Source organism: Bombina bombina, chromosome 4 (genome assembly GCF_027579735.1).
Source record: "Bombina bombina isolate aBomBom1 chromosome 4, aBomBom1.pri, whole genome shotgun sequence".
Classification (NCBI taxonomy): Eukaryota; Metazoa; Chordata; class Amphibia; order Anura; family Bombinatoridae; genus Bombina; species Bombina bombina.
This window is the reverse complement of record NC_069502.1, coordinates 635,708,328-635,729,207: the sequence shown is the minus strand read 5'-3', so window position 1 is coordinate 635,729,207 and position 20,880 is coordinate 635,708,328. Positions and strand designations below refer to the sequence as shown.

General features: G+C 37.9%; 1 protein-coding gene across 1 annotated transcript in view; it reads right to left on the bottom strand.

Annotated features, from left to right (window-relative positions):
• Nucleotides 1–20,880, bottom strand: part of REPS1 (RALBP1 associated Eps domain containing 1) — a 704,997-nt gene that overhangs the window by 373,257 nt on the left and 310,860 nt on the right. The window contains 1 exon segment of the mRNA XM_053710662.1: nt 9,295–9,358. Coding sequence (XP_053566637.1) covers nt 9,295–9,358 — 64 coding nt within the window.

The window sequence follows — 20,880 nt, the reverse complement described above, 5'->3', positions numbered from 1 at the left end:
GAAATGGAGAGAGTCATTGAGTCATCAAGTGTGGGAGTAGCCAAGTAGTGAAATCAACAAGATCACCGTAGCTTTCGGTCCACTTGCAAGGACCAAACAAATGAAAAAATAGAAAAGAATTAAGTCTGAAATACTTTGTGGCTTCATAATATCACAAACATCCAGATTGTGAAGAAAAATGTGGTTTGCACGTCAAAGCTAAAAGCTTAGAAACCCTTCTGGCAGAAGAAATAGCCAGAAGAAAAAGAATCTGAAGGACTAAACCACACATAGGCTCAAAAGGAGAAGTTTGGAATCTTAATCTAGTTTTGATGGCTCTTCAAAGAGGATAAACTGGTTAAATAACTGGTTTAATTCTGACCACAGCCTGAACAAAGGTCTGGAATATTAGTAATTCTCTTATGAAACAAAACAGAAAGACGAAATCTGACCCTTCAGAGAACTGGCTGACAAACCCTTATCCAAACTCTCCTGCAGGAGCTCTACAAATCCTAAAAGAAATCCAGCAGTAACCTTTGTGGTGGTAGAGGTATAGGCTAGAAGCCAGAATCTGGTTATTTGATAAAGTCAAATCAGTTTGATAAGTCTGCATACTCTTCCAAGTTAGCAGACAGGTGTGACCCCGATCCAGCTTAAAGTTTGGTAGGGGGCAGATTGTACCAGTTTTAAAAGAACCTGGTTCAGATCTGTTTGGGCCCCTTGAGTACTTTATATAATCTACCTGGAATACAGAATAGCTTTCGTTACAGGTAACTTTGAGGTAGGTTCTGTCTCCTGTTTCCAAGGATCCATTAAAGACTGAAGCTTTTTTTAGCCTGTTTAAGTCTGGGAAAATATTGGTGTGATTGTTCCTGTTACAGAATTCTATTCCAAAGTTAAACATTGCCAAAGAAGAAATGTTTAGACCTATTTTAGTGCAGAATACTCTATTCAAATTCTTGAGTTCCCTCGTCTCAGATGGAGACAATCCAAACCATTTTACCTTTGGTTCATCAGGGTCAATTCATGACCACGATTTAAAAGATACGTATATTCATATTACCATACTCAAAAAATGTCTCCAGTTCCTCAGGCCTATGTTTCAAAACAAGCATATTCAGTTCGAGTCTTACAAGGGCTCTGTATCGTTTTCATCAATGGTAAGAGCATTCAGTTTCAGTCACTCCTTACTTGGACAACACCTTAATCCCTTTATCAAATTTTCATTCAGAGACTCCGTTTCAGTTCATGGTTGGAACATCAATGTACTGAGGAGTTCTTTGTTTCCACACGCCAGAAATGTGCTCACATATTCAGTCTATATGCATCTCTCTAGTACAGAACTTTGTAGGTCAAAGCTGCAGAAAGCCTGTATGAATCTTCAATCCATCCTTCAGTAGCTCAGTGTATAGAAGTTATGGGTTTCATGATGGAAGGCTTCCTACCATTTCCTTCGCAAGATTTATCCAGCGCCCTTCTTCAACTTATTCGGTTAAAGCAGTGGAACGGCGTCCATCAACTTTATCTCAGTCTAGGCAATCGCTTCTTGATGGTTATCTCACAGCTCTCTGTTCCAAGGGCTTCATTGTTTGGTCTTCTTGGATAGTATTTACTCTCTTTCCTCTTTACCCTGTGTTTGAGAGCCTGCCTATATTTGTTTTTAACGTATGTTTCAATAAAAATATTTTTTGGCTTTTACATTTTGAACTGCTATGAACTTTTTTTTCTACTTACTCATGTTGGAGTACTGGGACTCCTTATTTCATATGCGGTCCTACTTTGTCTGCCTGTGGGAGTTGCAGTTTACACAGATTCCTTGGAGCCTGTGACATTATCTCTCAGCTGAGCAGTGTGCGACAGACAGTGGAGGTTGCCTTGCCAAGCGGTCTGTTTAAAAGTGCAGTGTAAAGTGAGCGGGTTGGAATTCCCCCTACCACATTGAAGTCTCCGCAAGTCTATGTGTTTAGCAGCTGAGGACCCAGCACTGTGGATCTAGTGGTCGGTGAGTTTGGGATTTGTGTGCCATCCTGGGCGGACAGTCCCCATACCGGATCTTTCAAATACAGCTAAGACTGGAACTCGCTCTATTGCAAATTGTTTTCTGCTTTGATTTATGCTACCTCCGTAGCTTAGTACATCTTGTTTTTTGAACTGGGCTCCTGGTTTGTTATTTAGGGGTAGGAGAGGCCAAGGCCTCAGTCCCCTTTAGTTGCCAGCCTTGATACATCCCTGTATATGCTTATGGCTGCTTGAATTTGCACACTGCATGTTTGTAACGACAAAGAGAAAATTTATTATATCATATCTGATTACTCATATTTACTGTGTTAAACATATTATGTTCTGGCTTTTATCCTAGGGGGATTGTTTGTTTCTATTTCTTTTATTATTTACATCAGTTGACAGTTTTTCTAGGATGGGGTAGTCTGGAAGACACAAATGGCACGCAGAGTTTGGTCTCCTCAAAGATGAGGTTACCAATCAATGTTCTCTAACTCAGGCTCCTCAGAGAAGACCCCTTCTAAAGCAAGATTTTTCCTAAGGTTTCTAAGGTGATTATGTCATTATGTGATGACGGTGGCATATAAAACTCATTGGGGGAACTCAAAGTTCCACGGTAATGAGGAAAGTATCTCACAATCTAATTTTGGGCAGAACAAAATCACTTTATTTTTTCAGCCATTCTATTCCGGAAGTCAGCAATTGAGAAGTGTTGTTCTTTCCAATGGCATGGAGAGTCCACAAATTCATTCATTACTGTTGGGAATTCACTTCCTGGCCACCAGGAGGAGGCAGAGACACCCCAGACAAAGCATTAAGTATCCTTCCTACTTCCCATACTCCCCCAGTCATTCTTTGCCTCTGTAACTTGGAACCTGGATGTGGTGCATGCCATGAAATTCTATCTCCATGCTACCAAGGATGTTAGACAATCTTCTTACTTGTTCATGGGGTACGCAGGTAAGCACAAGGGTCAGAAAGTCACTGTGACTACCCTTTGGCTAAGTAGTGTCATTCCGTTTGGCTTATAAGGAAGCTGGTCAACAGCCTCCTGAGAACATTACAGCTCACTCTACCAGTGCTGTGTCATCTTCTTGGGCTGAAGAATGAAACCTCTATGGAACAAATCTGTAAGGGAGCTACCTGGTCCTCTTTACATACCTTTTCAAAGTTTTACAAGTTTAATGTTTTTGCCTCAGCTGAGGCTTCCTTTGGGAGAAAAGTACTTCAAGTGGTGGTTCCTTCAGAGTAGGTTCACCTGCCTTATTTTTCCCTCCCGATTCATTCCAGTGTCCTCTCTAACTTGGGTATTGAATTAGTCAGAAATCGGCTGGTTGGGTAACCCTCACGAAGCTTGCAGGCAGGCAGGACGCCTTTGAGCGCATAGGATTGCTGTGTTGAATGATTGAAAACGTATGTTAACCCTATAATCCCTAAGCACTACCAAACTACACCAAACACACCCCTTATCTACCTGGCCCTATTTTCTATATTTGTTTTTAACTTAGTGTTGGGTCTCATATGATTATAAGAACTGGATGTGACATACCCTTTACCCTAACCCAACATTAGATTATTGTTGTGTTTGTTAATTCAATAAAGTGTTACATTTTAATCTACAGTTTGTATTGAAGTCCCAACAGTAATAAATGAATTTGTGGACTCTCCATGCCATTGGAAAGAAAACAGAAAGTATGCTATACCTTATAAATTATTTTCTTTCCTGGCATGGAGTCCACAAACCCGCCCTGTTATTTTAATATATAGGCACCTCTATATCCACTGTGTTTGTCCAATTTTCCCGTCTCCTCGGGTTAATGACTGGGGGAGTATGGGAAGTAGGAGGGATACTTAATGCTTTGACTGGGGTGTCTTTTCCTCCTCCTGGTGTCCAGGAAGTAAATTCCCAACAGTAATGAATGAATTGGGGGACTCTCCATGCCAGGAAAGAAAATAATTTATCAGGTAAGCATACATTCCACACCCCCCCCCTCAATTGTAAGATCTTTCATAGTGTTGACTAGTCCTTCAGTCAGGAAGTTTTTGCTCAGATAGTGAGTTTGTGGAGGTCTTCCAGATTTAGATATGTTGGCCTCTCGTAAATCACAAGTCTTCTTAAATACTTTGCTAGATAAAGGGACCCTCCAGCAGATCTCAGAGATGCTCCAGTAGTACTATGGGCTTTTCATTTGCAGAATCTGGAATACATAAATTATTCAGATGTCCAGTTCTCCTCCTTGGAGGACTTCTTTAAGGTCTCAAAGTGCCTTATTACGTTCAGTTATAAAGGAGCTACAGTTGCAGATATAAAAATTGAACTAGTAATTTTTCGTCAGTGAGTTTCTCTAATTCGGGCATCAACACTCTTAGGGACAGTCAATACTAAAATTGTTATCGTTTAAAAAGATAGATAATGCCTTTACTACCTATTCCCAAGCTTTTCACAACCAACATTGTTAGATTAATATAATATTTAAACCTCTAAATGTCTGCTTGTTTCTAAGGCTCTACAGACAGCCTCTTAATAACATGCTTCTGTATTTGCTTTTCACAACAGGATACTGCTAGTTCATGTGGGCCATATAGATAACAATGTGTTCACACCCAAGAAGTTATTTAAGATTTAGCACAACACAAAACTAAATGCAATTCAATAGATAATAGACACAGTCCTGTGATCAGGGGGCTGTCAGAAGATGCTTAGATACAAGGTAATCACAGAGGTAAAAAGTATATTAATATAACTGTGTTGGTTATGCAAAACTGGGGAATGGGTAAAAAAGGGATTATCTATATTTTAAAACAATAAAAATTCTGTTTTAGACTGTCCCTTTAATCAAGTTGGAAAATCTCTCATTTGAAAATGTATTACAAGGAGTGGAATATTTTTTTAGTTTCCTGGAGTGAACATAAGGGTTTTCATTAATATTCTTTTTGACTTCCTAGGATCCTTCAATTTCTTCAGGACGAGTTAAGATAAAAGATTTATCAGGCAGTTTGTTGAAAGATATTCAAGCCGTTGTCCAAGCTCTTGTTAAGATTAGACCAGCAGTTAAGCCAGTGCCACCTTCTTGGATTCTCAACTTAGTTGAGAGTGTTACAGGTACTTCCTTTTGACCCATTTTCCTAATGTAAAGAGGTTTCTTCCCAGAATATTTATCAGGAGATTGTTGTCCCTTCCTTGTGTCCTGGTCCTAATAATTGTTACAGGGAGTCTGTTACACAATCAGGACATGGTTAGCATGTTAAAGGTTTTATCTTCTGGCTTGTTCTCTTTTCAAGTCAACATAAAGGTCAGCAAGCTCCTGCAGTTACCTTAGCCCTTTGTTAAAATAATTAACTCGCATAATTTACTTGGAGGTGGGGAAAATTCCTCCTCCTTGCATTACAGCCCATTATACTAGATCAGTATCTACTTCTTAGGCGTTTATAAGACACTTATTGAACAAATTTGTAAGACTTCTTCGGGGTCTTCCTTTCATACTTTAACAAAATGTTACCATTTTACTATTTTTGCCTCTTCGGAGGCTGTCCGTGGCAGGAAAGTTCCCCAGGTTGCAATGTCTGATCCATGATGAGCCTGTCTATTTTTTGTCCCACCCTACCGAAGGCTCTACAGTTTGGGTATTTAGTTACAATATGTCAAGGCTCAAGAACTCTCAGCACTGTATTAAAGGAAAAAATGTATGCTTACCTTATAAATTAATTTATTTTGTGGTGGTGGTGAGAGTCCATGAGACTTACCCTACATTTCCAAAAAAAATTATGACTACAAGCCTAGCATGCACCACATTTTCCCTGATTTGTACTTTTCTGCTGTTCTCTTTTGCTTGGCTATACGCAAGACGGAGGGGAACAGGGAAGTAGGAGGGATTAAAAGCTATTGATGTGTTGTGTGTAATGTTTCCCTGTCTCCTAATGGAATGGAGTTTAATCCAAATGTCAAGGCTTGTGAAAGAAATTAATTTATCAGGTAGGCATACATTTTGTGGGGTGTTTTTTTTGTGTAAAACATGAAGATCTGTCCATGTTAAAAAGTATTCAGAGGTGTAAAAATTGTTTAATATAACAAACTTTCATTGTCTACAATTAAAACGTCAGACTGTGTATTCATTTTGTATTATGTGTAAGAATTAAGGTTCTGCATTTTAACCAGCACTAAAGAGTGCATCTCATGAAGTCAAAAAAATAGAGTTCTGTTTTATTTAAGCATATTCCAAGTCTTTTGTTTGATTTTTGTGTTCTAAAATGCAAATTCTATTCTATATTTATTTAAAAACAACTCTCACCTTTCTTATTACTATACAGTATTATCTTTCTGATAGTAAAAGGTTATATAAAACTAACTTGAGGCTGTATGTATAAGGTGTATTATGTAATTTACACAATATTTACGTGTCATAATACATCATACGTGACATTGATGTTAACACTTGGTCCCATCACTCTCTTAAGGTTTTCCCATTTTACAGATGCAAATAACATAATTTATGCTTACCTGATAAATTTATTTCTCTTGTAGTGTATCCAGTCCACGGATCATCCATTACTTATGGAATATATTCTCCTTCCCAACAGGAAGTTGCAAGAGTCCACCCACAGCAAAGCTGCTATATAGCTCCTCCCCTAACTGCCATATTCAGTCATTCGACCGAAAACATGCAGAGAAAGGAAAAACCATAGGGTGCAGTGGTGACTGTAGTTCAAATGAAAAAATTACCTGCCTTAAAGTGACAGGGCGGGCCGTGGACTGGGTACACTACAAGAGAAATAAATTTATCAGGTAAGCATAAATTATGTTTTCTCTTCTTAAGTGTATCCAGTCCACGGATCATCCATTACTTATGGAATACCAATACCAAAGCTAAAGTACACGGATGATGGGAGGGACAAGGCAGGTACTTAAACGGAAGTTACCACTGCCTGTAAAAAAAAACCCCTTTTGAATAAACATTTTTTATCCATTGTATCTAAAAAGCACAACTGTCCTCGCCAGAGGTAGTGGTACGCTTAGCTAGAGTAGAAACTCTTCTCTCCACCTTAGGAACTGTCTGCCAGAAGTCCCGTGGTGGTAACTATTAGAAAACATTCTTCTAAAAAATAGCAGGGGAAGAGAACGGCACACCTGGTCTATCCCATTCCTTATTAAAAAAAAATTTTTTTTAGTAAACCTCTTTAGGTATTGGAAAAACATCAGTACACACCGGCACTGCATATTATTTATCCAGTCTACACAATTTCTCTGGCCCTGAGATTGTACACATTCAATCAGAGCAGCCAAAGCCTCCCTGAGCAACAAGTGGAGGTTCTCAAGCATAAATTTTAAATGTAGAAATATCAGAATCAGGTTAAATCATCTTCCCCGAGTCAAAAAAAAAATCACCCACAGACTAAGCATATTGTGAGGTAGTATCATACATGGTTCTTAAAGCGTCTGTATGCTCTGTATCTACCCCCAGAGCTATCTGCTTTCCTTTAATTTCAGGTAGTCTGACTAATACTGCTGCCAGAGTATTTTTCACCACCTTTGCCATGTTTTGTAAAATAAACGCTATGGACGCCCTTGATGTACTTGGCGCCATTTGAGCGTGAGTCCCTGAAGCGGGAGTCGAAGGGTCTGACACGTGGGGAGAGTTAATCGGCATAACTTTCCCCTCGACAGAATCCCCTGGTAAAATAAACGCTATGGGTGCCCTTGATGTACTTGGCGCCATTTGAGCGTGAGTCCCTAAAGCGGGAGTCAAAAGGTCTGACACGTGGGGAGAGTTAGTCGGCATAACTACCCCCACGACAGAATCCTCTGGTGATAATGTTTTTAAAGACAAAAAATTATCTTTATTGTTTAACATGAAATCAGTACATCTGGTACACATTCTAAGATGGGGTTCCACCATGGCCTTAAAACATAATGAACACAGAGCTTCCTCTATGTCAGACATGTTAGAACAGACTAATAATGAGACTAATAAGCTTGGAAAACACTTTAAATCAAGTTAACAAGCAAATATATAAAACGTTACTGTGCCTTTAAGAGAAACAAATTTTTTCAAAATTTGAAAAAACAGTGAAAAAAGGCAGTAAAACAAATGAAATTTTTACAGTATATGTAATAAGGTAACAGAGCATTGCACCCACTTGCAAATGGATGATTAACCCCTTAATGCAAAAAAACAGATAAAAAAAAAAACGACAGACGTTTTTAAAAACAGACACAACAAAACTGCCACAGCAGAGCTGTGGATTACCTTCCCTAAAAACGATTTTGGAAGTCTTTTTAGCCCTTTAGAAATGTCTTGTAGTATTCATGGGACTGCTGAGGGAATCTGGATAATTCATTTTGTAATTTCAACTGCGCAGAAAAGCGCTAAATTAGGCCCCTCCCACTCATATTACAACAGTGGGAAGCTTCAGTTAACTGTTTCTATGCAAAATTTAAGCCAGCCATGTGGAAAAAAAACTTAGGCCCCAATAAGTTTTATCACCAAACATATGTTAAAAAACGATTAAACATGCCAGCAAACGTTTTAAAACACATTTTTACAAGAGTATGTATCTCTATTAATAAGCCTGATACCAGTCGCTTTTACTGCATTTAAGGCTATACCAACATTACAGTGTTATCACCAATGTACGTTAAAAAACGATTAAACATGCCAGCAAACGTTTTAAAACACATTTTTATAAGAGTATGTATCTCTATTAATAAGCCTGATACCAGTCGCTATCGCTGCATTTAAGGCTTTACTTACATTACTTCGGTATCAGCAGTATTTTCTTAGTCAATTCCATTCCTAGAAAAATATTTTACTGCACATACCTTATCTGCAGGAAAACCTGCACGCCATTCCCCCTCTGAAGTACCTCACTCCTCAGAATGTGTGAGAACAGCAAATGGATCTCAGTTACGTCTGCTAAGATCATAGAAAAACGCAGGCAGATTCTTCTTCCAAATACTGCCTGAGATAAACAGCACACTCCGGTGCCATTTAAAAATAACAAACTTTTGATTGAAGAATAAACTAAGTATAAATCACCACAGACTCTCACGACCTATCTATGTTGAGGCTTGCAAGAGAATGACTGAATATGGCAGTTAGGGGAGGAGCTATATAGCAGCTTTGCTGTGGGTGCAACTTCCTGTTGGGAAGGAGAATATATTCCATAAGTAATGGATGTTCCGTGGACTGGATAAACTTAACAAGAGAAATATAAATATTAAAAAAAATTTCAAAAAACTGTTCCAGTCCCAGGCAGTTTGTATACAGGGTTTTGAAAAAAGAAAAAGCGAGCACACACACACACCATTTTACTTACCATATATGGGACAATTCAGGAATCGGTAATTTGGACTTGGTAAAAAATTCTTTAGCAGATGATCCTAAAAATATATAGCAATATTAACACAAAGTAATATTTACATTAAAATGGCTATTTCATCAAAGGTGCATAAAAAGACCAGGATTAACTACAGAGTGATGTAAAATAATTTTGGTCTCTTTGCAAGTGTTTTCCATTTCCATAAAATGCTTGTGAATAGCTCCAGTATCATCCATGGATTATCTGAACAAAAAAACAGAAGCAGGTGCATGCATTTTAAGGGAGAGGAAATTGTTTGCAAAAGACAAATTAAACATCTGGGAAAAGGACAAACAACTTAAAATGTATTACCTGCATACATTCCAATAAAAACAAAATATATCTAAATTTGAAGAAAATAAAATGCAGCAACTTAAAATTCAAAAACACAAGATCAAAGAGCGATCAAGAGCTAAGGACAATCTTCTACTTGAATAAAAACCAAATTGTGTTCATGTTGAAAAAGCCACAGCTCATCTTAAATAATGTATTGGTAACAAAGCTTTCAAGAATGACTGGATTCAAAGATATAATATTACTTGGATTGTCCAGTTTATAAAAATATTTTTAAACTACAGTCTTGCACAATAATCTTAGAGTAGAAGATAAATGCATCTATAACTGATTATAAATAAAAGTAACCTTGGAGAATAACCTGTTTTGTAGGAGTTAACTGTGTTCCATTATATTTAATATATATGGATTAAAACAGTGGCAGAAAAATGTATTTCAAATTTAGGAGCCAGAGAGAATCAAAACTAAAACTAGTAGCCATATCGCACTGGTTTCCATGATGTGTAGACTGTAATTACTTCAGAGCAGGGCCCCCCTCCTCCTGTACTAGTTTGTGTTTTTGCATCCAATCACAAATCTTTGCCATTGTATATCTCTATCTCCATACCCAACACTACAGATTTTGGAGTAAATAATAATAATTATTATTATTAGTCAATCTCTGGATTAAAGACAATTTAATTTAAATTGCACAAAGCAGAAACCCTTAAAAAAAAAAAAAAACCCTGCAGGAGGAACAGGCAAATAATGAAGTCAGTTATATAAAACAAATAAGTAAACTAAAATGCATATTAGAAAGATACCAAAGAGAAAAAAAATGAAGCTTATCACCACTGCAAAAACATATTAAAGATTAAAGGGAGAAAAGGATTCGTTAACACTTGTAGCAGTCAAAACCCAAAGAAAACATAATTTATGTAAGAACTTACCTGATAAATTAATTTCTTTCATATTAGCAAGAGTCCATGAGCTAGTGACGTATGGGATATACATTCCTACCAGGAGGGGCAAAGTTTCCCAAACCTCAAAATGCCTATAAATACACCCCTCACCACACCCACAATTCAGTTTAACGAATAGCCAAGAAGTGGGGTGATAAGAAAGGGCGAAAGCATCAAAAATAAGGAATTGGAATAATTGTGCTTTATACAAAAAAATCATAACCACCACAAAAAAAGGGTGGGCCTCATGGACTCTTGCTAATATGAAAGAAATGAATTTATCAGGTAAGTTCTTACATAAATTATGTTTTCTTTCATGTAATTAGCAAGAGTCCATGAGCTAGTGACGTATGGGATAGCAGATACCCAAGTTGTGGAACTTCCACGCAAGAGTCACTAGAGAGGGAGGGATAAAATAAAGACAGCCAATTCCGCTGAAAAAAATAATCCACAACCCAAATCAAAAATGTTTTAATCTTATAATGAAAAAAACTGAAATTATAAGCAGAAGAATCAAACTGAAACAGCTGCCTGAAGTACTTTTCTACCAAAAACTGCTTCAGAAGAAGAAAAAACATCAAAATGGTAGAATTTAGTAAAAGTATGCAAAGAAGACCAAGTTACTGCTTTGCAAATCTGATCAACAGAAGCTTCATTCCTAAAAGCCCAGGAAGTAGAAACTGACCTAGTAGAATGAGCCGTTATCCTTTGAGGCGGGGACTTACCCGACTCTACATAAGCATGATGAATCAAAGACTTTAACCAAGATTCCAAGGAAATGGCAGAAGCCTTCTGACCTTTCCTGGAACCGGAAAAGATAACAAATAGACTAGAAGTCTTTCTAAAACCTTTAGTAGCTTCAACATAATATTTCAAAGCTCTTACTACATCCAAAGAATGTAAAGATCTCTCCATAGAATTCTTAGTATTAGGACACAATGAAGGGACAACAATTTCTCTACTAATGTTGTTAGAATTCACAACCTTAGGTAAAAATTTAAATGAAGTCCGCAACACCGCCTTATCCTGATGAAATATCAGAAAAGGAGATTCACAAGAAAGAGCAGATAACTCAAACTCTTCTAGCAGAAGAGATGGCCAAAAGGAACAACACTTTCCAAGAAAGTAATTTAATATCCAGAGAATGCATAGGTTCAAACGGAGGAGCCTGTAAAGCCCTCAGAACCAAATTAAGACTCCAAGGAGGAGAGATTGACTTAATGACAGGCTTGATACGAACCAAAGCCTGTACAAAACAATGAATATCAGGATGATTAGCAATCTTTCTGTGAAAAAGAACAGAAAGAGCAGAGATTTGACCTTTCAAAGAGCTTGCAGACAAACCCTTATCCAAACCATCCTGAAGAAACTGTAAAATCCTAGGAATTCTAAAAGAATGCCAAGAGAATTTATGAGAAGAACACCAAGAAATGTAAGTCTTCCAAACTCGGTAGTAAATGTTTCTAGACACAGACTTACAAGCCTGTATCATAGTATTAATCACTGACTCAGAGAAACCTCTATGACTAAAAATCAAGCGTTCAATCTCCATACCTTCAAATTTAATGATTTGAGATCCTGATGGAAAAATGGGCCTTGAGATAGAAGGTCTGGCCTTAATGGAAGTGTCCAAGGTTGGCAACTTGCCATCCGAACGAGATCCACATACCAAAACCTGTGAGGCCATGCTGGAGCCACCAGCAATACAAACGAACGTTCCATTAGAATTTTGGAAATCACTTTTGGAAGAAGAACTAGAGGCGGAAAGATATAAGCAGGTTGATAATTCCAAGGAAGCGGCAACGCGTCCACTGCTTCCGCCTGAGGATCCCTGGATCTGGACAGATACCTGGGAAGTTTCTTGTTTAGATCAGAGGCCATCAGATCTATTTCTGGAAGTCCCCAGATTTGAACAATCTGAAGAAATACCTCTGGGTGAAGAGACCATTCGCCCGGATGTAACGTCTGGCGACTGAGATAATCTGCTTCCCAATTGTCTACACCTGGGATGTGAACCGCAGAGATTAGACAGGAGCTGGATTCTGCCCATACAAGTATCCGAGATACTTCTTTCATAGCCTGAGGACTGTGAGTCCCACCTTGATGATTGACATACCCCACGGTTGTGACATTGTCTGTCTGAAAACAAATAAACGATTCTCTCTTCAGAAGAGGCCAGAACTGAAGAGCTCTGAAAATCGCACGGAGTTCCAAAATGTTGATTGGTAATTTCGCCTCCTGAAATTCCCAAACCCCCTGCGCTGTCAGAGATCCCCATACAGCTCCCCAACCTGAAAGACTCGCATCTGTTGAGATCACAGTCCAGGTTGGACGAACAAAAGAGGCCCCTTGAATTAGACGATGGTGATTCAACCACCAAGTCAGAGAAGATCGAACATTGGGATTTAAGGATATTAATTGTGATATCTTTGTATAATTCCTGCACCACTGGTTCAGCATACAAAGCTGGAGAGGTCTCATGTGAAAGCGAGCAAAGGGGATCGCGTCCGATGCAGCAGTCATGAGACCTAGAATTTCTATGCACAAAGCTACCGAAGGGAATGATTGAGAATGAAGGTTTCGACAAGCTGAAACCAACTTCAGACGTCTCTTTTCTGTTAGAGACAAAGTCATGGACACTGAATCTATTTGAAAACCCAAAAAGGTTACATTTGTCTGAGGAATCAAGGAACTCTTTGGTAAATTGATCCTCCAACCATGTCTTTGAAGAAACAACACAAGTTGATTCGCATGAGATTCTGCAGAATGTAAAGACTGAGCAAGTACCAAGATATCATCCAAATAAGGAAATACCGCAATACCCTGTTCTCTGATTACAGAGAGAAGGGCACCGAGAACCTTTGAAAAGATCCTTGGAGCTGTTGCTAGGCCAAACGGAAGAGCAACAAACTGGTAATGCTTGTCTAGAAAAGGGAATCTCAGGAACTGATAGTGATCTGGATGAATTGGAATATGAAGGTATGCATCCTGTAAGTCTATTGTAGACATATAATGCCCTTGCTGAACAAAAGGCAGAATAGTCCTTATAGTCACCATTTTGAATGTTGGTATGCTTACATAACGATTCAATATTTTTAGATCCAGAACTGGTCTGAAGGAATTCTCCTTCTTTGGTACAATGAATAGATTTGAGTAAAACCCCAGACCCCGTTCCAGAACTGGAACTGTCACAATTACCCCAGCCAACTCTAGGTCTGAAACACATTTCAGAAATGCCTGAGCCTTCACTGGGTTTACTGGAATGCGTGAGAGAAAAAAATCTTCTCACAGGCAGCCTTACCTTGTAACCTATTCTGTACCCTTGTGAAACAATGTTCTGAATCCAAAGACTGTGAATCGAATTGATCCAAATAACTTTGAAAAATCGTAACCTGTCCCCTACCAGCTGTGCTGGAAGGAGGGCCGCACCTTCATGCGGATTTGGGAGCTGGTTTTGACTTTCTAAAAGGCTTGGATTTATTCCAGACTGGAGAAGGTTTCCAAACGGAGACCGTTCCTTTAGGGGAAGGGTCAGGCTTCTGTTCCTTATTCTGACAAAAGGAACGAAAATGATTAGCAGCCCTGTATTTACCTTTAGATTTTTTGTCCTGAGGCAAAAAGGTTCCTTTCCCCCCAGTAACAGTTGAAATTATAGAATCCAACTGTGAACCAAATAATTTATTACCTTGGAAAGAAAGAGAAAGCAAAGTTGACTTAGAAGTCATATCTGCATTGATTTAAGCCATAAAGCTCTTCTAGCTAAAATAGCTAAAGACATATACCTGACATCAATTCTAATGATATAAAAAATGGCATCACAAATAAAGTTATTAGCATGTTGAAGAAGTTTAACAATGCTATAAGCATTATGGTCTGACAAGCCTCCAACCAGAAAGTGGAAGCTGCAGCAACATCAGCCAAAGAAATAGCAGGTCTAAGAAGATTACCTGAACATAAATAAGCTCTCCTTAGAAAGGATTCAAGCTTCATATCTAAAGGATCCTTAAAGGAAGTACTATCCGCCGTAGGAATAGTAGTAGGTTTAGCAAGAGTAGAGATAGCCCCATCAACTTTAGGGATTTTGTCCCAAAATTCTAATCTATCAGATGGCACAGGGTACAATTTTTTAACCTTGGAGAAGGAGTAAATGAAGTACTCAGACTATTCCATTCCCTAGAAATTACTTCTGAAATAGCATCAGGAACTGGAAAAACTTCTGGAAAAACTACATGAGGTTTAAAAACTGAATTTAAACGCTTAGTAGATTTAGTATCAAGAGGACTAGACTCCTCCATATCTAATGCAATCAACACTTCTTTAAGTAAAGAACGAATAAACTCCATCTTAAATAAATATGAAGATTTATCAGTGTCAATATCTGAAGCAGAATCTTCTGAACCAGATAGATCCTCATCAGAAACAGATAAGTCAGAATGATGGCGGTCACTTAAAAATTCATCTGAAATATGAGAAGTTTTAAAAGACCTTTTACGTTTACTGGAAGGAGGAACAACAGACAGAGCCTTCCTAATAGAATTAGAAACAAATTCTTTTACATTAACAGGGACATCCTGAACATTAGATGTTGAAGGAAAAACAACAGGTAAAGGATTATTACTAATGGAGACATTATCTGCATTAGAAAGTTTATCTTGACAACTAACACAAACTACAGCCGGAGGAACAGTTACCAAAAGTTTACAACAAATGCACTTAACTTTGGTAGAACCAGCATCAAGCAGCGTCTTTCCAGAAGTAGATTCTGATCCAGGGTCAGGTTGTGACATCTTGCAATATGTAATAGAAAAAACAACATATAAAGCAAAATTATCAAATTCCTTAAATGACAGTTTCAGGAATGGGAAAAGATGCAAAATAAACAAGCCTCTAGCAACCAGAAGCAATGAAAAAGTGAGACTTAAATAATGTGAAAAAAAGGTGGAGACTAGAATGACGCCCACATTTTTTTATTTTGTTCAATCTAAGAAAACACAATTCAAAATCTATTACAACCTTGTTTTTAAGAAGAAGAAAAAAAAAGAAAACATAATTTATACTTACCTGGTGGTAAGAGTCCACAATCCATTACTCCTGGGAATTACCTTCCCTACCACTAAGAGGAGGCAAAGATTCCCAAACTGCAAAAGCGCTATATAACCCTTCCCACCTCTATGGTTGTTAGTCTGATGTATAGCCAAGCAAAAAAAATGTAGGAAAAGAAATAAAGAGCAAAAAAATATAGGAGCTGAGCGAAAAAGATGTGCCATAACATAAAAAAACTTTACCAAAAATAGGGTGGGGCCTTGTGGTCTCTTACTACCATGAAAGAAATTAATCATAAATTAGGTTTTCCTTCATAAAGGTGGTAAGAGTCCACAATCCAAAGCTGTCCACAAGTAGTAAAAAGATAGTAGAATGGGGGCGTGTCGGAACAGTGGCCAAGATGGCTGCTTTTCTTTATGGCTGAATATAGGAGCATATAAACTCGCTATTTATTACTCTGAAATCTTGCAGAATGAGATACTCCTACATAATGTTTTGCAGCCCAAGACTTGCTGTACAGAATACTATGCTTATTTGAAAAGATTTCAGCCCGAAAGATCTAATTAGATGAGGTGAGTAGTGGAGGTCATCTAATAGCTTAGGCCTTCACCTAGCCCTCCCCAATATCCTGGGCACAGGATGAACAGCTTTTCAGATAACCTGAAAGAGCTTTAACCCCTACTCTATAATGTACACAACAAAGCCTACAGAACAATCCTGGTAGGCAGCTTTGGATGATTGGCTGTCTATTCGCTTTAAGCTCCTTGAGATTCAATAAGACGGCATGGGGAAGTGCCGGCGCACAGAAATGTCTTGTGAAGCCCCAAGAGGAGATGATTTCTGCTAAGTTTGTATGTTCAGGGGCATTGGTAAAGTCCAGGTCTGAAACACACTTCAGGAAAGCCTGAGCCTTTACTGGATTTGCTGGGATGCGTGAGAGAAAATATTTTCTCACAGGAGATCTTACTCTGAATCCTATTCGGTACCCCTGAGAGACAATACTCAGAATCCATTCATTTTGGACAGAATTTGTCCAAACATCCTTGAAAAATCTTAATCTGCCCCCTACCAGCTGAGCTGGAATGAGGGCCGCACCATCATGCAGACTTGGGGGCTGGCTTTGGTTTCTTAAATGGCTTGGATTTATTTCAATTTGAAGAAGGTTTCCAATTGGAAACAGATTCCTTGAGGGAAGGATTAGGTTTCTGTTCCTTATTTTGTCGAAAGGAACAAAAACGGTTAGAAGCTTTAGATTTACCCTTAGATCTTTTATCCCAAGGCAAAAAAAAACTCCCTTCCCCCCAGTGACAGTTGAAATTATTGAATCCAACTGAGAACCAAATAACTTATTACCTTGGAAAGAAAGAGATAGCAATCTGGACTTAGAAGTCAAATCAGCATTCCAAGATTTAAGCCACAAAGCTCTTCTAGCTAAAATAGCTAAAGACATAGATTTAACATTGATTTTGATGATATCAATAATTGCATCACAAATAAAATGATTAGCATGTTCAAGCAAGCGAACAATGCTAGACAAATCAGAATCCAATTCTTGTTGCGCTAAATTTTCCAACCAAAAAGTTGATGCAAATGAAACATCAGCTAAAGAAATTGCAGGCCTGAGAAGATGACGCAAATATAAATAGGCTTTCCTTAGATAAGATTAAAGTTTTCTATCTAAAGAATCTTTAAAAGTAGTACTATCTTCCATAGGAATAGTAGTACGTTTAGCAAGAGTAGAGATAGCCCCATCAACTTTGGGGATCTTTTCCCAAAACTCCAATGTAACTACTAGCAAAGAATACAATTTTTTAAACCTTGAAGAAGGAATAAAAGAAGTACCAGGCCTATTCCATTCCTTAGAAATCATATCAGAAATAGCATCAGGAACTGGAAAAACCTCTGGAGTAACCACAGGTGGTTTGTAAACAGAATTTAAACGTCTACTAGTTTTAAGATAAAAAGAGGACTAGTTTCCTCAATATCCAATGTAATCAACACTTCTTTTAACAAAGAACGAATATACTCCATTTTAAATAAATAAGTAGATTTGTCAGTGTCAATATCTGAGGAAGGATATTCTGAATCAGATAGATCCTCATCAGAGGAGGATAATTCAGTATGTTGTCGGTCATTTGAAATTGTATCAACTTTATGAGAAGTTTTAAAAGACCTTTTACGTTTATTAGAAGGCGGGATGGCAGACAAAGCCTTTTGAAAAGAATCAGCAATAAATTCTTTTAAATTCACAAGTATATCTTGCACATTAGAAGTTGAAGGAACAGCAACAGGCAATGTACTATGACTGATGGACACATTATCTGCATGTAAAAGTTTATCATGACAACTATTACAAACCACAGCAGAAGATATAATCGCCACAAGTTTACAACAAATGCACTTAGCTTTGGTAGAACTGTTATCAGGCAGCAGGGTTCCAACAGTGATTTCTGAGACCGGATCAGATTGAGACATCTTGCAAATGTAAGAGGGAAAAAAACAACATATAAAGCAAAATTATCAATTTCCTTATATGGCAGTTTCAGGAATGGGAATAAAACGCAAACAGCATAGCCCTCTGATAGAGAAAAAAGACAAGAGGCATATAGGAAAGGGGTTTTAAATAATGAAAATATTTGGCGCCAAGTATGACGCACAACAAAAACAGAAAATTTTTTTTGGTGCTAACAACATCCGGAAATGACATTCGCGTAATTGAAGACGCAACCTTGTGAAAGGACTCGACGTCAACTAAGACGCCGGAAGTGATGAATCTGCGTCATTGAATGTAACTTCACGCCAAAAAATCTTGCACCAAAAATGACGCAATATACTTTGGCATTTTGCGCCCTTGCGAGCCTAATTCTGCCTGCAAATTTAAAATGACAGTCAATTGAAAAAAAAGACTATACCCCAGGTAAGAAATACATTTTTCCTATAAAATGTATTTCCCATATATGAAACTGACAGTCTGCAGAAGGAAATATACTGAAAACCTGGATCATGGCAAATATAAGTACAATACATATATTTAAAACTTTATATAAATACATAAAGTGCCAAACCATAGCTGAGAGTGTCTTAAGTAATGAAAACATACTTACCAAAAGACACCCATCCACATATAGCAGATAGCCAAACCAGTACTGAAACGGTTATCAGTATAGGTAATGGAATATGAGAGTATATTGTTGATCTGAAAAGGGAGTTAGGAGATGAATCTCTACGACCGATAACAGAGAACCTATGAAATAGATCTCCCGTGAGGAAAACCATTGCATTCAATAGGTGATACTCCCTTCACATCCCTCTGACATTCACTGTACTCTGAGAGGAATCGGGCTTCAAAATGCTGAGAAGCGCATATCAACGTAGAAATCTAAGCACAAACTTACTTCACCACCTCCATAGGAAGCAAAGTTTGTAAAACTGAATTGTGGTTGTGGTGAGGGGTGTATTTATAGGCATTTTGAGGTTTGAGAAACTTTGCCCCTCCTGGTAGGATTGTATATCCCGTACGTCACTAGCTCATGGACTCTTGCCAATTACATGACAGAACTTACCTGGTAAATTAATTTCTTTCATAATGGCAAGAGTCCATGAGCTAGTGACGTATGAGATATACAATCCTACAAGAAGGGGCAAAGTTTCCAAAACCTCAAAATGCCCATATATACACCCCTCACCACACCCACAATTCAATTTAACGAATAGCGAAGTAGTGGGGTGATTAAATAAGGAGCAAAAAAGCATAAAAAAAGAGGAACTAGAAATATAATTGTGCTTTTAAACAAAAAATAACCACAAAAAAAAAAAAATCATTCATGTAATTGGCAAGAGTCTATGAGCTAGTGACGTATGGGATAGAAATACCCAAGATGTGGAAGTCCACAGAAGAGTTACTAGAAAGGGAGGGATAAAATAAAAATAGCCATTTTCCGCTAAAAAAAATTAAATCCACAAAAAATAAGTTTTTCTCATAAATTGAAAGAAAAAAACTTAAAACATTAGCAGATGAATCAAACTGAAACAGCTGCCTGAAGAACTTTTATACCAAAGACAGCTTCAGAAGAAGCAAATACATCAAAATGGTAAAATTTAGTAAATGTATGCAAAGAAGACCAAGTTGTTGCTTTGCAAATCTGATCAACTGAAGCTTCATTCTTAAAAGCCCAAGAAGTGGAGACTGATCTAGTAGAATGAGCTGTGATCCTCTAAGGTAGGGACTGTACGCCTCCAAATAAGCTTTATGAATCAAAAGCTTCAACCAAGATACCAAAGAAATGGCAGAAGCTTTCTGCCCTTTCCTAGAACCAGAGAAAACAACAAACAGACTAGAAGTCTTCCTGAAATCTTTAGCGGCTTCAACATAATATTTCAAAGCTCTTACAACATCCAAAGAATGCAAAGATCTTTCAAGAGCATTCTTGGGATTAGGACACAAGGAAGGAACAACAATTCCCCTACTAATGTTGTTAGAATTCACAACCTTAGGAAGAAATTTAAATGAAGTCCGCAAAACAGCCTTACCCTGATGGAAAATCAGAAAAGGAGACTCACAAGAGAGAGTAGACAATTCAGAAACTCTTCTAGCTGAAACAACACTTTCCAAGAAAGTAGTTTAACATCCAAAGAATGCATAGGCTCAAAAAGAGGAGCCTGCAAAGCCTTCAAAACCAAATTAGGACTCCAAGAAGGAGAGTGATTTAATAAAAGGCTTGATACAAACCAAAGCCTGAACAAAACAGTGAATATCAGGAAGCTTAGCAATTTTTCTATGAAATAAAACAAAGAGCAGAGATGTGTCCCTTCAAAGTACTTGCAAACAAACCTTTATCCAAACCATCCTGAAGAAACTGTAAAATTCTAGGAATTCTAATAGAATGCCAGGAGAATTTATGAGAAGAACACCATGAAATATAGATCTTCCAAACTCTATAATAAATCTTTCTTGAAACAGACTTACGAACCTGTAGCATAGTATTAATCACTGAGTCAGAGAAACCTCTATGACTAAGCAATAACAGTTTAATTTCCATACCTTCAAATTTAACGATTTGAGATCCTGATGGAAAAACGGCCCTTGAGACAGAAGGTCTGGTCTTAGAGGAAGTGGCCAAGGCTGGCAACTGGACATTCGAACAAGATCCGCAAACCAAAACCTGAGAAACCACGCTGGTGCTATAAGAAGCACCTACGATTGTTCCATAATGATATAGGAGATCACTTTTGGAAGAACTAGAGAGGAAAAATATAAGCAGGTTGG